Here is a 17,720-nt window from a genome sequence, read left to right as displayed (position 1 = left end):
GCACACTCAGTGAGTAGGGACCAGGTCTTTCTGTGCAGGCAGCGGCGATGCGTCGGATTTCCAGGGATGTGCCGGTTCCGAAATGACGTTTTGGAGTCGATGCATTAGTTTTGTGAGTTGCAGCATAACCACTCACCTCCAAGTGCCCAGTTGGCACCACTTGGCAAAGCAGGACTCACAACAGAGGAGCCCAGGTGCTGGTAGTAAGATGCAGGTGAAGTCTTTGATATCCTTGAGACTTCCAACAGGAGGCAAGCCCAACAACCCTTGGAGAACCTTTAGATGCAGGATGTTGAGAGTAAAGCCCATTCCTCTCACTCCAAGGCCAGAAGCAGCAGATAGCAGGCCAACACAGCAAGGCAAGCAGCAATTTGGCAGTCCCTCCTGGCAGCACAACAGCTCTTCTTCCTAGTAGGATGTCCCCAGTCCAGAAGTTTTCTGAGTATATGGTATCAGGGTTCAAAAACGTATACCTATTTTAACCTTTGAAGTAGGGAGACTTCAAAGAAAGGTCTTTGTATTGCACAAGACCCTGACCTTCCTGGACCTGGCTCCAGACACACTAAAGGCAGGTATACACCTCTATGTGTGGGAAAGGCACAGCCCTATTCAGGAGCAAGTGTCAGCTCTTCCCACCACGCTAGACCCATCAGCCTGGTGATGTGTCATCAAGATATGCAGGGCACACCTCAGCTCCCTTTGTGTGTGACTGTCTAGAGTGAATTCACAAAGCCAAGCTGTCATGCTGACCCAGACTTGTATTCTAGGGACAGGCAGAGGCACCGAATGGTTCAAGTTAGAAATGGCAGCTTTCTAAAAGTGGCATTGTCAGACCTGCAATTTAAAAACCAACTTCACTAAAAGATGCATTTTAAAATTGAGAGTCCAGTGACACCGGACTCCGATTTTCTATCTACTCCCAATTGGAAGTAAAGTGTTACAAGGCAGCTCCAATGCTAACCTATAGGAGAGATAGGCCTTGATCTATTGAAAAGCAAATGTAGCAGTTTTTCACTGCCTGGCTCATGTAAAACTCAAAAGCACATGTCCTACCTTTTTTAGGTCGTGCCTGGGCAGCCCATGCACTGCTCTGCGAGCCATGCTGAATTGGAGTTTGGTCTTGAAGCCCTGCCCATTCTCCGCCCGTATTTTTCAGTGGCTTTTGTCCTTGTCCACTGTAAACTGTGGCTGTTCATTGGTGAAAAGGCTTAATAGTCCCACCTTAGTACCGCCTTGTCGCATTTTATAACACCCCATGGCGACACCCCCTATTACGCGTGTTGTTGCTCGGAGGCTTTAATTACAGCCTCCAAGCACTATTTTGTTTAATTGTTGTAAAATGTCTGCTGCCGGCAGGTCTTTCTAGCTTCTATGGGATCAGCAGTGATGGCGTTGTTACAAAAAAAGCCTTTGCAATACAATAGGGTTTTTTTTTTTTGCTAGAGGCAAACATGGGAGCGCAGTGCAGAAATGTTTCATTGAAAGGAGACAGATTAAGACAGCCCAGTGCTAAAAACAAGCAAATATATTCTGAGCTAAATTGTAGTTTCGCTTCTGTATGACCGCAGTTAAAATTTCCTGATGGCCCCTCCTCTTTTCTTGACTAAATGACTGACGGCGTGCCCAGAAAACCATTGTGTGTAAGAACTAACCGACCTCTGTTCACTTGTGATTTAAGGCACGTTACGCGTTCTACTAAATTGACTTGTACATTCCATAGTATGACACCAGAGAAAAAAAAACACCTGTGAAACATACAAGTCTTATCACCCTGCATTTCTCCCAGTGTCTAGTTTTCAAAAATGTCTTGGTATGATAGGTTTCACTGGGTGGCGACTGGCCTAGGACCCAAAATCTGCAGCAACCCATATTGTAAAAAAAGCATCAATTTGGCTGGGTGAAATATGATGTCTTCAGGTCGCCTTTTGGGGGGGGTTTTCTCGCAAGTCCTAAGTTCAGCCACACAAGTGGGGTACTGTTATTATTGGTACACATGTAGAATGCAGAATAGTAAAGCATCTGTTATTATCAATTGGATTTTCTTCATTCGTGCCTTCCAGATATAAGCCAGTGTGCAAGAAATAAGATATTTTGTAAAATGCATGCTCAATCACAAATTTAGAGGCATGCAAATAACGACTGTTCCTCCACGCAGTACCTTCCTTACATATCAGAAATACATAGGTTTCCTTCATGCCTGTTTTTCAGTCCTTCATTTTTACCATATGAATTGCTGTATACAGGTTGGACCTGGCATCATTGACGTGGGTTTCCCCTGTATTTTTGCCTTTGCCTTCTGTGTTTTTGCGGTGTGTTGGACTTCGTTTTGCTGGTCTAGATGCTTTGGGCACTTTGCCACTGCTGTTCAGTGCCAAAGTGCAAGTGCTCCCTTTGTAAATTATTGTTATGGATTGGTGATTACATGATTGGCATATTTGGTTTACTAGTCAGTCCCTAGTACAGTGCACTGTATGTGCCCAGGGCCTGTAAATCAAATGCTGCTAGTGGGCTGCAGCACTGATTGTGCCACCCCCATAAGCAGCCTGTAAATGTAACTCAGGCCTGCCATTGCAGAGCCTGTGTGCAGTCTGGTACTGCCATGTCGACCTGGCAAGTGCACCCACTTGCCAGGCCCTAACCTTTCCTTGTCACCCCTAAGGTAGGCCCAAGGTACCCCTGTGGGCAGGGTGCAGTGTATGTAAAAGGCAGGACATGCCCTGGTGTGTGTGGCATGTCCTGATAGTGAAATACTGCCAATTTCGTTTTTCACTAGTGCAAGGCTACCTGTTCCCATAGGATAGAGTGGAAAGTTTGCTTATAACATCTTCTAAACATAACTACCCCTGGGAACAAGATAGAAAAATAAAGTTTAGTATGCCTGAACTCAGACTGTTAAAAATGCATCTTTTAGTGAGGGTGATTTTTACATTCTGTGTTTAAAAATACCACTTTTAGAAAGTAGGTATTTTCTTGCTTAGCTATTCAGTGTGCCTCTGCTAGGATGTGTATTGACTGTCTGGCTTTGGAGTGACAGGGGCTGGGGATCGACAGTGGCTCCAGAGAGTCTGGATGAGTCAAGGCTGGGCTGAATAGACCTGGGCTGCAGTAGGGGGAGGAGATTTCCTTTCACCTGAATGGGCCTCGTCTGCCTACCACCTCTTGCAAAGAAGCTGCACCAGAGAGGACAGAACTGGTTTGGACTGAGCACAGGGCTTCTCTGCCACCAGAGAACAAAGGATTTTGCTGTATAAATATTGGGGCCCAGACCCCAGAACTTTAGATCACTTTTGGACTTCAAGAGGAACCTCTGCCAAGGAGAAGAGCTGGAAGAATTGGAGGAGGAGTCCTGCCCCTTTGCTGTGTGCTGTTTGGGGTTGGCCTGCGGTGGCTGTTTCTGCCAAGGAGAGGAACTGCGTGTGCATCCTGCTTGAGAAAGTATCCCCAAGGGCTTGAAGTGGAGCTTTCCCCCTGTTCAAGAGGTCTTGGGAACAGCAAAGACCTCACCATCCTTCTGGGCACCGTCTCTAGAACCGCTCATTCCAGTCGCCACAGAAGAAAAGGGCAACCGACTCCGTCACGAGTCCATCGCAGACTCCGTGTCCTGAAGGCACTACAGAGAGCACTGCCTCGCTTCGCAACGCAACCCTGGTCTCACTGACTCTCTCAAAGAGCTGCTGCTTGCACCGCGTCCTGTGGGCACCGCACTCCGCACCGCTTCGCTACACAAATGTCACCAACTCCGTCGCTGCTGGCTCAAACATCAACCAGCTCAATCGCCGCACTGTGACCTGCCAGCACCTCATCTAGCACCGTCTCACACTGCAACTCAAGCCTTGGTCTCACCGACTCCATCAACGAGCCGCTACCTGCACCAAGCCGTGAGGACACCGCATGCTGCAAAGCTTCCATCTCACATCGCAACCGCTACGGGTGCCCCTGACTGGCTCGTACAATCGTGTCGGCTGCAACAAGAAAGGTACTGTCTCCGAGTCTGTCGACGCTTTAGCTATTCCGTACCGACGCGGTTGGCTGCAATTGTTAGACTTTGTTGTGTTCAGTATCGCAGTAGCCCCAAAGGAGCCACCGAGTCGGAGGAACTGTGTGTTTCACGTTATTCCTGCAATTTAAAGGTTATTTTGCACAATAACTATTTTTACAGTATTGTATGTTGGATTTTTGTCGTTTTTGTTTTGGTTTAGATAAAGATTACTACTTTTTCTAAACTGGTGTGGTGTCCATTTGTAGTGTTTTCACTGTATGTGTTCACACATACTTTACACACTGCCCCTGAGATAAGCCTGTCTGCTCATACCAAGCTACCAAGGGGGTGAGCCAAACACTACTACGGCTACTCTAGGGCCGGGCAAACAGTCATGTGCACTTTACATCTTCCCCACTAGGCTTGCTATACACAGCCACGTTAGGAACATGCAAAGCCTTACAGTCCCCGTCTGGGTGCCAAACCATGACGTTCAGACCAATCCCAATGCTGCACTGCATCATTGTGGTTGGCTCTGGGGAGCCTGGGAGGCCAGGTGCTTCCTGCTGCTTCCTGCTGCTGGCGGAGACAGGAAGAAGAGGAGGGAGGAGAGGCTGTGGCCGGCCAAGGTAAGTGTTTTTTTCCCTATTTCCTACCCCTTCCCCCCCTCCTCCCCACGCCCATCCGGTAGCAGCCGCTACTGAAAAAAGGAAGCACATTTGGTATAGATACCATATGTTCAAAAGAGATTTTAAAGCATAAGCGTAAAGTACCCCAAATAGAAGAAAGGGCTCATCACTGGGGGTGGAAACACCTTAGCAACAAAGGGGTTAAAGAAAGTAGTTTATTCTAAATGAAGCTTCATTTGACAGGAAGCAGTGCAGTGCCATATACAGAAAAGAATTTAATGTCACTTGGGGAACATTTTCAATCACATTTACAAATTTAAGGAACTATTAAGAAATTACAAAATAAGTTATTCTTCCAACAATTAAGTACTCCATTGTCAACAGCAAGTTCATTTTTTAAAGAACTTCCTGGACTTCTGCTTTGAAACTACAGCAAGCATCTTTGTAATTGCATTACCTATAGTTGTGATGACAGTTCCAGCAAAGAAAAAGGCACTTCCGAGATCCCAGTGGCTGCTGTTGTTCAAATCATTTCCGATGGGGTTGACTCCCGCGTTCTCAGCATCTATGGCGTGCTGAAAACAGAGATATATACCATGAGCCATCAAAACTTCCATAGATTAATGATCAATTAGCATCTATTGCCTCATCAGTGCAACCACCTACTGTTTACCTGATGCGAAACAAACCAGACATGCAGGTATCAACAGAAAACACACACAAGGGCATTTTAATGAGCATCAATGACTCAGACAGGTGTTAACCACGAGGGAAAAGGGGAAAGCTTCAAAGGATGCTCCTGGGAGCTGACAAGGAGACAGCCTGTCTGCTAAGGGGCCTGGGGATCCTGCCATTGCATGTAAAAGCAACACTCCTACTAAAACTCCTGCCAAAAATGAAACCTTACAGAACAAACATATTCCCAAGAGGATTTGTTCCACTGTTAAGGCTTCTTCTCCTCATGCACTACAGCTAGCCAATAACCAGAGCAAAGAATAAGCTTTTTAACATATAAGTTCTAATGCAGAGAGGAAAATTCTGATACCTGTGCAAAAGGTAGTTTGAGCAAGAATCAAATGTTAAAAATTGTGTTAGTTATCACACCCCTAAAGTGTTCCCCTGACAAATTTCGCCATCAACAAGCAGGTGAAATCATTGGAGGAAAGCAGGTGGGCAAAAGGCTAAATATTCAGAATTTGGTTTGTTAAACATCAGTTCTTCATGTTATATTTACTTCCTGTCTGGAAAACTCAGAATAGAAAGTGTTTACCGCACTAGCTTTATTATTCACTTAAGGAAATCAGAACTTACCAATTATGGTTCACATCACTTCCTCTTCCCCAGTACTCAGAATGAGGGTCTTAGTATTGTCCAGAGGGCTAGCACATTGCTCCACTAACCTATTCTCATTGTAATTATCGAAGCATAGTTTTATAGGCAATTGGTGATAAAAATATGTTATCTACTAATGTTAAAAGGAGTTTTACAAAGTGGTAAAGCTTGCAGCATAAATGGTAGAGTAGAAAAATGTGGCCTACATCTACTTGGAGGAATATTTACCATACACTGGTACGTTGAGGTATTTTATAGTCCTTTCTACTTCATTGACTTTTAATTCTAGAGTTCCACTGTATGACTAAATGTCAAATTACATTATTTGTCAAATGGATTTTTACTCGCAGGTAATGACACAGAGTCCTTCTCCAAATAGTGGTCTTGGAAGAATCACTTACTAGGGAATACTTGGGAATGATACTCATTGGTAGCGCTATTACAAAATATGCTGAATTTGAGTTTCAAAGCCTCTCTGTGAAGGTTTATGTCTTGCCTGCCATCAGCAGCAGCTGTCAATAGTCAAAGACATATTTTGAATAACACAAGCATAGAGTGGGGTTTGTGTCGCCTTTACTCATAATTGGATGGCCTTCTTGTATATCTCATTTCCCTGCTGCTTTTTTAATGGTTATCCTTCCTGGTCTTTTGTTTGTCCCACCCTGTGGCATTTCGATCTCAGTGTGTTTTGATGTGGTGGCACATATCCTTCCTTCCAGTGATATTATCAAATGATTGCAGTGCGTATGTGGGACTATTTGGTCTTTCTCTCTCCCTCTCTCTCTCTCACTGCTCCCCCTTCTCCCACCAACACTCCCACTTTATTTCCACATTTCTGCATTCCTACCCAAGAGCCCCTTGATTCTCTAACAGTTGGCACTTTGATTGTCGCCCACCATGCTATTGGTAAATATTTACCTTACATTTTTGTTTTACCATTCGAAGATGGCCATTTGACCGTATGCACATATGTACGTTGGGCTTTTTTTAATGTAGTTAGCTATCTTATTAAAAAATTGCTTAGCTGCCGTCTTTTAACCAGGTTCCTTAAAATATAACTAAATAAATTATAAGTTGTCCACCGTGGATGTGTGAATCTTCCATCTCTGTATGTAGTTTTTTTAAATATAAGAAAAATCATTCACAGATGGCCACTGCAAAGGTGTGTGCATCTATGATGGCCATATTATGTGAAGGGCTTTTCTTACATTTTAAGGACCTCCATTCAAAGATAGCCCCCACAAATGCACGGTCATCAGTGACACCCATACAGAATTACAAAAGCACGGATAAGTCAACAGATTTCATGGGTTTTTTGCCAAAGCTTGTTTGTTTGGTTGAGTCCATTCTAGTGGGAACTCAGGTCAGTCTTTCTTTTGTAAAATGTAACCACAAATTTCTGATTGTTGAAGAAGTAGGTTTCCGGGTCAACCGTGGCCTGTGCAGGTAAGAGCAGTGGGTCGGTGTGGCCCAGTGGTGGGGGGGATTTCGACAAACGATGACGAGGGAAAATTAATGATTTATTTCATTTTCACTCGTCATTGTTCATCGAAATTCCCTCCCCACCTCCCCTCTCCCCCCACCCGGGACTCACCACTTTTACCTGCACTGGCCGCTGCTGTACCGGGTTTCTGCATTGCCCATTAACAATGGCACTAGTGACTACAAAGCATGGCCTGCAACCATGTTGAGTAGGCAATGGCTACTTCATGTAAAGGTCTCAACAGCCTTTTAGCTCCAGGAGAGCGATACACAGCATTATTGACAAATTCATCCTGTGCACAGAATCTGCGACTATGTCCTATAACCATTGTTAAATAGTAGCAGTGGGCCAGGGTACTGGGCCTTTGGCCATGCCGTACTGTCAGTGCATATTAAGCACAGACACAGACCCTACCCTGCTGGAAATGGGGGCAGGGTTTCTGGGCCCAAGTAATTCAATGAAAACATTCAGTTAAAGGGACATTATTATTGGCTACTGACATCACAAGCTGATACTTATTATTTAAAAAATATTAAATTGGCCCATAAAAAGCTTATGATAGTGACAATCCAAACCAAAAAACGACTGGAAATTTCGAGTTATCATATTGCCTTCGAAGCTCTTTTCATGACCTCACACTTATTTCCTCCCTGCATACGCTCTGTAAGGACATCTAGTGGTTGATAGTGGAACTGTAGTCAGAAAGCTGTATTGAATAAATGTGAGGTTATCCATCACTTGCATACTTACTGCAGCATCCTTTCTCCTCTAGAAAATTACATAACAGGTGTATTTGCAGAGCGCACATTCACCTTAAGTTGTCCCTTGGTGCTACAGACAGATAATAGCGGCTCAGTGTTGCCCAACTCAATATTACTTATTTTATTGACCGTGGAAGATAGAAGGGCTGGGTGCTTGACAGTATGGAGTCAAACAAGGATCCCTGGAGTGGTGCATTACTCCATTGAGCCAAAACACCCAGCACAGTATATTTCAGGATATCCATTACTTCAGAATGTAACTGCATCAGTGTTTTTCTTCTGACAGCAGTATGGAAAGCTTTAATTTTCATACGAGAAAATACTAATACATTGCAACCTCTGGTCTCTTCATAATCTATGGGAGTCATGTAGGCCATGACTGTGGTTCTTGTTATATGCAGTGTTACTGCTGATGTAATTATTGGTGTCAGCTATAATATAATCTATGAGTTCATGAGTAGTTCATTCCCGGGACATCATGGTTATGTAGCTAACCATAACTGAGGAGTTTAAATAGATTATAGGTTTTGGATTGTAGCCGTAACAGTCCTTAAAATAATTTTATAAAGGAAATGTCGTTTTTTCGCACTATAATATTATACGCATTATTTTGTGATCTCAGCAGCCAATAATATCATCCATTTAAAAAACATTAATCAGTTATTTCTTGTCTTGTACTCATACTACAGAAGGCTCAAGTCAGATGAAAAACACAGACTTACCAAGCGAACAGCACAGAAGCAATATATTTTACCTGGATTTAAATTCGTGGCTCAGTTGGAAGGGCTTTCAAAAATGTAAAGTGTTTATTTGTTCTTGGGCATGAAATGCGGAAATGTCACAGTTGTGTCTTTTTGATCAAACATGTGTGAGGGATGTAAAAGAGGCTGCTTAAAGATACACTCAATTGGATTAGATAGGAAGGCACATCATGCCTTGGAATAGCAAGGACAGAGTTTGCCAAACATTACCCATAACAATATCTGATTATGTGCAGCATAGTATGCAAATGCGATAAAAGAAGGCCCCTGTGCTAATGCTCTGGCAACTCCAAACCATCAAGATACCAGGCTCCTATCCATGAGTTTTCCATTCCAAATGTTTGTAACCCTGTACTTTAGTCCAGGGTTCACTTAAAGTAAAGCATTCAGCAACAATCAGAATGCCCTGGTATTTTAAATAAAAGTAATGAACTAGAAACATATTTTCTTATTGACATTGAATCACATTTTCTCATTGGAAAGTAGCAGCTGGCAGTTAACGAGTCGCTTTGCCGAATTTACAATTACAAGCCTATTGTGAGTGTCCTATCCTTTATTATTCTCTGACATAAGTGATGTTAGACCTGGCACCATTGGCGTGAGTCTCCCTTCCATTTTTTCGCTGTGTCTCCCCTGTTTTTGCTGGTTATAAATGCCCTGGGCGCTGTGCCACTGCCATTCAGTGCCACAGCGCGAATGCTCCCTTTGTAAAGATGACATATGAATTGGTACATCCATGATTGGCTTATTTGGTTTACCTGTTAGTCCCTAGTAGCGTGGCCTGTGTGTGCCCAGGGCTGGTAAACCGAATGCTGCTGGTGGGCCTGCAGCACTGGTTTGTGCCACCCACAGAAGCAGCTTGTAAAGTATGTCTCAGACCTGCCACTGCAGTGTCTGTGTGCAGTCCAGAACTGCCATCTTGGCTGTGAAGTGCACCCACTTTCCAGACCCTAAACCTTCCCTTGGCATCCTGTAAGCCCCCCTTATGATAGGGCGCATTGTATGTGTGAGGTAGGACATGCCCTGATGTATGTAGCATGTCCTAGTAGTGAATTACACCCCATTTAGTTTTTCACTACTGTAAGGCTACCTGTTCTCCATAGGCCAGAATGGGAGGTCTGGGCTATTACATTCTATAGTCCTAACTGACCCACAGAACATGGTAGAAAAACGAATCTAGTATGCCTGAGCTCAGAATATTAAAATACATCTTTTAGTGAAGGTTATTTTTATATTCTGTGTTTGAAACTACCACTTTTAGAGTATAGGTACTTTCTTGCCTAAGCCTTCCAGTTTGCTCTGCTATGATGTGTATTGGCTGTCTGGTGTTGGAGGGACAGGGCAGGCTGAGTCCGACCTGGGTTGAATAGAGCGACCTGCCTTGGTGTGAGGGGAGGGGTAGCTCCTGCATGTGAATAGGACTGTGCCTGGCAAGGTGAATGCTGGCTCCACCTCCCACTGTGCGTCTGAGGCAGACCCCCTCTTTCTGAAAGGAAGGATGCAGCCTGATCAACAAAGTGCTCCAGGGCTGGGCAGAACTGGTTCTGGCTGGGTTCAGAGACTTGGGACCCCTAAGAACAAAGACTTTGGGGGTATAAATATTTGTGCACAAACCCCTACAAATTGTATTGCTCCTGGATAACAAGAAGAACCTCTGTCCGTGTGGCTACAGGAATCTGCAAGAGAAGGGCTGTCCTTGTGCCTTGAGTGCTGTTTCTGGGACTGGCCTGCAGCTGCTACTACTGGACTTCAAGAAGAGGAAAAGAACTTTGATTGGACTTTTATTTTCTTTTGCTACAGCAATTACCCAAGGGCTAGAAGAGAGCTAGCCTCCTGCTGGAGTCTCAGGCACATCAGACTCCACCATCAGCCTCCTGTTTCCTCCCAGCGAGGATTACTATCTGCAGGTGAGGCCCCTGTGTGTTCCAGGGCCTCTATTTCTACTGCTGAGAAGAGAGCGCTGAAAATCGTCGCTAACCCCCGTTAGTGAGCCGCTGCAGCTGGTGAGCGTGAGGAAAATCGCCGCTCCGCTGTCGCCGAGTGCTCGCTATCCCCAAGAAGATCGCATCATTAGTCAGCGGGCCCGAAAACACCCGCTATCTGAAAATCATCGCAACAGGATCATCGCAGCGCGGACGCAGGGCGTTCGCCATTTTCCCCGCATCGCATCCGGATCATCGCTCCCTCGCGGAGCGCCATTTTCGTCATCGCAGCACGATCGCACACGCAACAGGCCCGGTGCGTCATCCTCCCTTCGCGGCAAGGATTTCATCGCATCACCGGCTTAGCATGAAGAAGTTTGTCGCTTTGTCCTGCCCGCAACCCAGCGCATCATCCTCCCTTGCGGTAAGGATTCAACGCATCGCTGGTTAGCGGGAGGAAATCTATCGCTACAGCTCCTTAGCGACATTTTTGTTGCTTTGCTCCAGGAACCAGATACTTTGGGCCTCATGTAGGAAGCCAAATACCGGTCGGTAACGGCCGATTTTCGGTAATTATACCGTTACCGACCGGTATTTTGGCTTTTGAGATGTAGGGGGAGAATTTCATGATTCGGTATTTACCGAATCGGTAAAATTACAGAATCGGTAATATTACCGATTCAGTAAATTTACCGATTCGGTAAATACCGAATCATGAAATGAGATGTAGGGGGAGTGTGTGGTGGGTGTGGGGATTCGTTATTTACCACCAACTAAAGGTTGGTGGTAAATGACGAATAGGTGACAAAAAGTATTTTTGTGCACGTTTAAGTGTGCAATGTGGCAGACATACATGCCCTTAGGGCATGTATGTGCGCCACATGTGCACACATGGCGGAATCAGGGGTGCAACAGGGTGTCAATGTGACACCCTGCCACCCTTGCATGTGCTCCCCCATTACCGAATCGGTATTTACCGATTCGGTAATGAGGCATACCTTCCCATCAATGGGAAGGTATGCCTCATTACCGAATCGGTAAATACCGATTCGGCAATTACCGAATTTTTCCGAATCGGTAATATTTACCGACTCATTACCTACATTGCATTTACCACTTCATAAATACCGAATCGGTATGATTCGGTATTTATGAAGTGGTAAATGCAAGCCCACCTACATAAGGCCCTTAGTGAGTAAAAGGGTCGCAGAGACCACTGCCTTGAACTAAACAACATTTTGTGCATCCTGAACTATTTTTCCTTGCAGCATTTCTAAAGTAATTATATTTTTATAGTATTGTGGATTTTTCCTGTTATTGGTCTTGTGATTAAGTCTATATAAAAATACCTATTTTTCATAACTACTTGAGTGGTGTCCATTTGTAGTGTTCATCATTATATTACTGTGTATGGTCATAAATGCTTAACACACTGCCTCTGAGATAAGCCTAGCTGCTCGTGCTACGTTACCACAGGGTTGAGCAGGGGTTGTCAAAGGGTGTAGGCTGCTTACTCTGACTTAGGAAGAAGGGTCCCTACTTGGACAGTGGCCAGCCATTGCCAACTAGAGACCCCCATTTCTAACAAGTGAATATAGCACCAGTAAACTCCCTGTCCGTTACATTTAACAACAGATTCATGTACTTTGAAACCACATCTTGAAGAGTTCTAAATTGGGGCGGGAAAAAGTAAATTTATGGGCTTAAATGAAAGGTGGGTTTTGGAAAAGGTGGTTACCATTGCTGTCATAGTAGTGGTTGAGCAACAAATTATTAAAGGAGTTCCCTCAACACCAGGTTGTTAACACTAGTCCATTGAGAGTTGGAATTAGTGGCAGCCGCCACATACAAAAAGTGGTGGGCGGGCCCGTGGGAGGGGCGCAAGAGGGAGAGCATGGGGCAGTTTAATAATAATTTTTTGAAAAAAGAAGGCTTACCTGGAACTGCCGGCCGCCTCCTGTGTCGCGCCTCGGTGTTATTCTTCCTTCTTCCTTGTCCCAGCAGGCACTGGGGCAGCATCACAGACTCCCTGTGCAGTCCCCGCGCTGCTCTCATAGTAGGAGAGCAGCGCAGGAATTGGCCTGAGTGGGCTCGTTTGATGCTCCTCTCAGGACAGGGAGTCTGAGTTGTTTCTCCAACCCGGCTGTACAATACACCTAAGTGCGCATGCGCGTTTGGACAGCCTGAGATGGACGGCCAAACACACATGCGCACCTAGAAGTGCACCAACCAGTCCTCCTCCCCCTCCCATGGCCCTGACCCCACCCCTCCCTACAGCGCCGGCAAAGCCAGCTGCTGAAAAATAAAACGATCATAGAATATAATTTTATTTTTCAGCTGTTGGCTTTGAGCCAGTGGTCAACTCCCCTGGTTGGCATGATGTTAAGAGGTAACAAATATATCGACAGAACCAGGGCAACACTGCCAAAACTACTTGCTGTCATTATCAGGCATACTATAAAGCTTTATTTTTCAGATTTAGACAACTTCCTTTAATATCCAACACTATGACACTTTATGACATGATGTGCAGATTAAACTTCCATAACGTATAAATCTGTGAAACAAAACTAGCAGTACAACCTTTGCAGACCTGAATTCTACCGTATTTCATCATTGTATTCTAGGACTAAAGGCTGTGGCACAGATTTACTATGATCTTGCGCCTGGGTTACTTCACTTTTGTGGCGCAGCCTCAATGCAAAATTCTTTCTGGCATTTACTTAGCCGCACAAATGTGGCCGTGGGTGGTTTAGTAAATACAAAATAATGCAATGCTGTCCATAGCGCTTCTTGGTTACTTTGCATCAGGTAGGTGGACGTTCCCACGCACCCACCCATGTATTTTGACATAAACCCATATAAAAAAAGTTCTTGTAAACCTGGGTTTGGGCCAAAATGGGGCACCTGCCTGACAGAGGCATAACACGACAAAATATCTTTATTTCTCCTTGTCACTTCCTCTTTCCATCTGTGCTGCATTCTGCATCACAGATGAAAAGATTAATATATCTCTTTGGATTTTTTTTGCGCAGGAAGGAGTCCCTTCCTGCACAAAAAATATCTTGCTTGTAACACAGACATCTTTGCACAATGGTGCAAGGGTTCCTGCATTGGCGTTAGGTGGCACACAGTGTGCCAGTGCAAGCAGAGAGAAGAACTGCCATATCTTTGTAAATATGAAGCTTTTACGCCCTCTCCCTTTCACACAATGCAGCCTCGAGATGCCTTGCTGCGCCACATTGTGTGAAATAATAATAATATCAATCAATCAAATGCATAATATGCTTAGTTAGCAAAACCCATTGCATAAAAATACACTGTTCAAAAGATATATTAAAAAGGTTGATAAACCATAATATTAAATCAACATTGTGAATATACATTTGCAACACAATGGGCATAAAGTACATGATTGCTTATAGAATTCGTTCAAAGAGAAGTCAGTTTAGTACTGTTAAGTTCATCTGGGTATAATATTTCCTTCCACTGTGTTTTGCATGGACATTTTTTTTCAATCTGAGACAAAAATATTATCTCCTGAGCATTTAAACTTGTGTTGGCACCATTCAAACTTGCTTGCCTGCAAGTACATACTCCCAGAGTGTTGAAACAGTGGCACAGTTTGTCCCGCAGCTCATTTTGGAATATTGGCCAAGTACAGATTATATGCATGATAGTTTCTGGGACTTGATTCCAGCCTCTTCATTGGTTGTCGTTTGCTGTTATGAGCCATTTAGGACACAGTTCCAAAGTTGGAAACTCTCCCAGACGTTATTGAGTTGGACGACCAGCAGGAACTCAAATGGGGTTGTTGCTCCAGGGATTTCTACGACTGAATGGTGAACCAGGAGTGTGCTTGCTTCAAAAGCTTGTTTTTATCTTCGAGAAGGGACAGTGCATGCATAAAGTTATTAACATCTTTCTTGAACACTCGATAGGACGATGGTAAATCCCACAGATCTTTAATTTGCAGATTAACTAGAGAGGAGTGTAGGTAATCCCAGTGGGAGCACTGACATAGGTTGTTTGACAGTTGTATCCATAATCTGTGGTCCAAGGAGTTCTCTTTTGTCTGTGGCTGAGTTTGACAAAGGCTCCATGTTGTGCATACTTTTGTTTTATAAGCCCAAACTCCAACCTCAAATGAGTGGGAGAGGCATTTCGAGGGAACCAAAAAAAGCTTGTACAGACTGAGATGCAGTGTCTCTAACCAGCGAGAGTCATGGCCGTGGAGCGCTGGCAGAAACTTTGCTTTGATGACCTTGATTAGTGGCAGAAAGGAGGAACCTTCTAACCTTTTCTGTAGGGAGGAGAAGGCAACCAGGAGGGAACCAGCTTTGAGTTTAATTTGCTCCCTGTGCCATTGACAGGTGCCTCTTCTGTCCAACTTGAACCCTAGGAACTTATATTTGCTGGGCCTGATTCACAGAACTAATTTAAGACAAAATCCTAAACTTACTACCATTTTGGTATTCACAGAAGGCACTTACTCATTTCGGTATTCACAGAAGGCACTTACTCATTTCAGTATTCACAGAAGTTAGGATTCCTAACTTTAGGACTCCTAAATGCCTTCTGTGAATACCGAAAGTCTTAAAATTAGGATTTTTCTCAGTTTAGTAGTAGCAAAGTTAGGAGTCCTAACTTTACTACTCCTAAACTGAGAAAAATCCTAATTCTAAGACTTTCGGTATTCACAGAAGGCATTTAGGAGTCCTAAAGTTAGGAGTCCTAACTTTACTACTACTAAACTGAGAAGAATCCTTATTTTAAGACTTTCGGTATTCACAGAAGGCATTTAGGAGTCCTAAAGTTAGGAGTCCTAACTTTACTACTACTAAACTGAGAAAAGTCCTTATTTTAAGACTTTCGGTATTCACAGAAGGCATTTAGGAGTCCTAAAGTTAGGAGTCCTAACTTTACTACTACTAAACTGAGAAAAGTCCTTATTTTAAGACTTTCGGTATTCACAGAAGGCATTTAGGAGTCCTAAAGTTAGGACTCCTAACTTCTGTGAATACCGAAATGAGTAAGTGCCTTTTGTGAATACCAAAATGAGTAAGTGCCTTCTGTGAATACCAAAATGGTAGCAAGTTTAGGATTTTATCTTAAGTTAGTTCTGTGAATCAGGCCCACTGTCTTTTTTAATCAGGTTATTATTGTTTAGACTCCGGGGACCCACTGGGTTTCGTTTTTTTGCTTGTTTTGTTAAGATTGATTTGCAGATAATTGTCCTGGGTGAAGAGGAATAACCTGTGCAGCGGTCTCTGTAAACCCACCTTTGATCGACTACGGAGAACAATGTCATCAGCATATAACATGCTGGCTAGATGTTGTCCTCTTAGTTTAGGCACATGGACATTTAGTTGATCTAGTTCTGGAGTGAGATCCGTCATGAAAAAGTTGAAAAGTGCTGGGGCTAGCACACATCCCTGCCTGAAACCTGTTTTTATTGGTATCTTGCGGGAGATCCGTGTTCCACCTCCTATTTTTCTCTGTATCCAGGTGTTGGAATGGAGAAGTTGAATGGCCTTCAGTAACTTCCCTGGGATCGTCTGGTTTGTGTGATTGGACCAGAGTTCATTCGGTCGACGCGATCAAAGGCAACCTTAAAATCCACGAAACATGTGTGTAAGGAGCTTTTTTAATACTGAGACCTGTTTATAAGGAGGGTTAGTATGGTGAGATTTGTAACTGTGCTCGTTCTTTGCCCTAAGACTAATCATATGGAATCAGATGGTGCGCATCTGTCCAGGTGTTCAGTTCCCCTAACAAGAGGCCCGCGTAGTATTTTGCATAGTTGCCGAATAGAGCGATCAGGCGGTAGTTGACTGGATTGCTTTTGTTGCCTTCTTTATACATAGGGTGTATGATGGCACCATGCCAGGACTCAGGGATTTGACTGTGGAGAAGGCTATAAATAAAGGGAGGTGCGAAGAAGTTTGACCAACTGGATGGATTGGATTTAAACAGGGCATTAGGCAGTTCATTCAAATCAGACCGTTTGATTTACATTTTGATATTAGTCTCTTAATGCTGTTCAGAGAGATGGTTAGCTGGTACTTATTGCCCAAATCCAGCCCTGACACTGGTAGCGTCTACAATTTCGCTGAATGTCTCGTGTGGGTAACATAATGTGATGCGATATGCTCAGCCCAGGTGTGCTCTTTGATGTTGGAATTGTTGGCTAAGAAAGAACCCCTTTCCAGATAATTTATAGTTCTGCATAATTTGCTTAGGTTGTTGTTCTTGAAGTCATGCAGAATTTTCACCCACACTCCTTCGTTGTACCTCATCTTAGGTTGCCAGATTTCGTTTTTATACAACGACCTTTCATGTCTGACTTTTTCCACCTGCAGATTATTGGCCGCAAAGCTGATTGTTATGATAATAATAATAATAGTAAATGTGCTCCTGTGTTTGCTGTGTCCCTATCTCAACGAGTCAGGGAAAGAAATAGGTAAAAATTAGCTGAGGATGTTGTCTGTGCTGTGGTGAGAAAAAAGGGACTGAGGTGGTCATACTTAGGGAGCCCCCAAGGTAATGGTTAATAAGCTGACCAGGGGGAAATGCTATTCACGCGGCTGGGCATGCGTTCTCCTGAGACTCGACCAATGCTCCTTTACCGGAGGAAGCCTGGTGGAGCCGACAATGTGGCCAGTCTTGCGTTTTCCCGTTGCTCTTCAAATGCTCTTCTTCCAGGATGAGGCCAGGTGGAGGAGCACTTGAGAAAGATGGCAGGGAGGACAGATCCATGAATAGGAACGAGAGTGACAACAGTCGGGGACTTTTTCTTGGACAGATTGACATTGCTGGAACTTGAATATGTTGGTGTTGAAACACAAGCCCT

General features: G+C 44.1%; 1 protein-coding gene across 4 annotated transcripts in view; it reads right to left on the bottom strand.

Moving 5' to 3' along the window:
* Nucleotides 1-17,720, bottom strand: part of KCNK10 (potassium two pore domain channel subfamily K member 10) — a 375,826-nt gene that overhangs the window by 95,820 nt on the left and 262,286 nt on the right. For all 4 annotated transcript variants that reach the window (XM_085626582.1, XM_085626584.1, XM_085626581.1 and 1 more), the window contains one exon: nt 5,066-5,183. In XM_085626582.1, coding sequence (XP_085482708.1) covers nt 5,066-5,183 — 118 coding nt within the window. The remainder of the gene's footprint in view (nt 1-5,065; nt 5,184-17,720) is intronic.

Source organism: Triturus cristatus, chromosome 9 (assembly GCF_964204655.1).
Source record: "Triturus cristatus chromosome 9, aTriCri1.1, whole genome shotgun sequence".
In the NCBI taxonomy this organism is placed as follows: Eukaryota; Metazoa; Chordata; class Amphibia; order Caudata; family Salamandridae; genus Triturus; species Triturus cristatus.
Note: the sequence above shows the minus strand (reverse complement) of the source record. Positions and strands in the feature narration are given on the sequence as shown.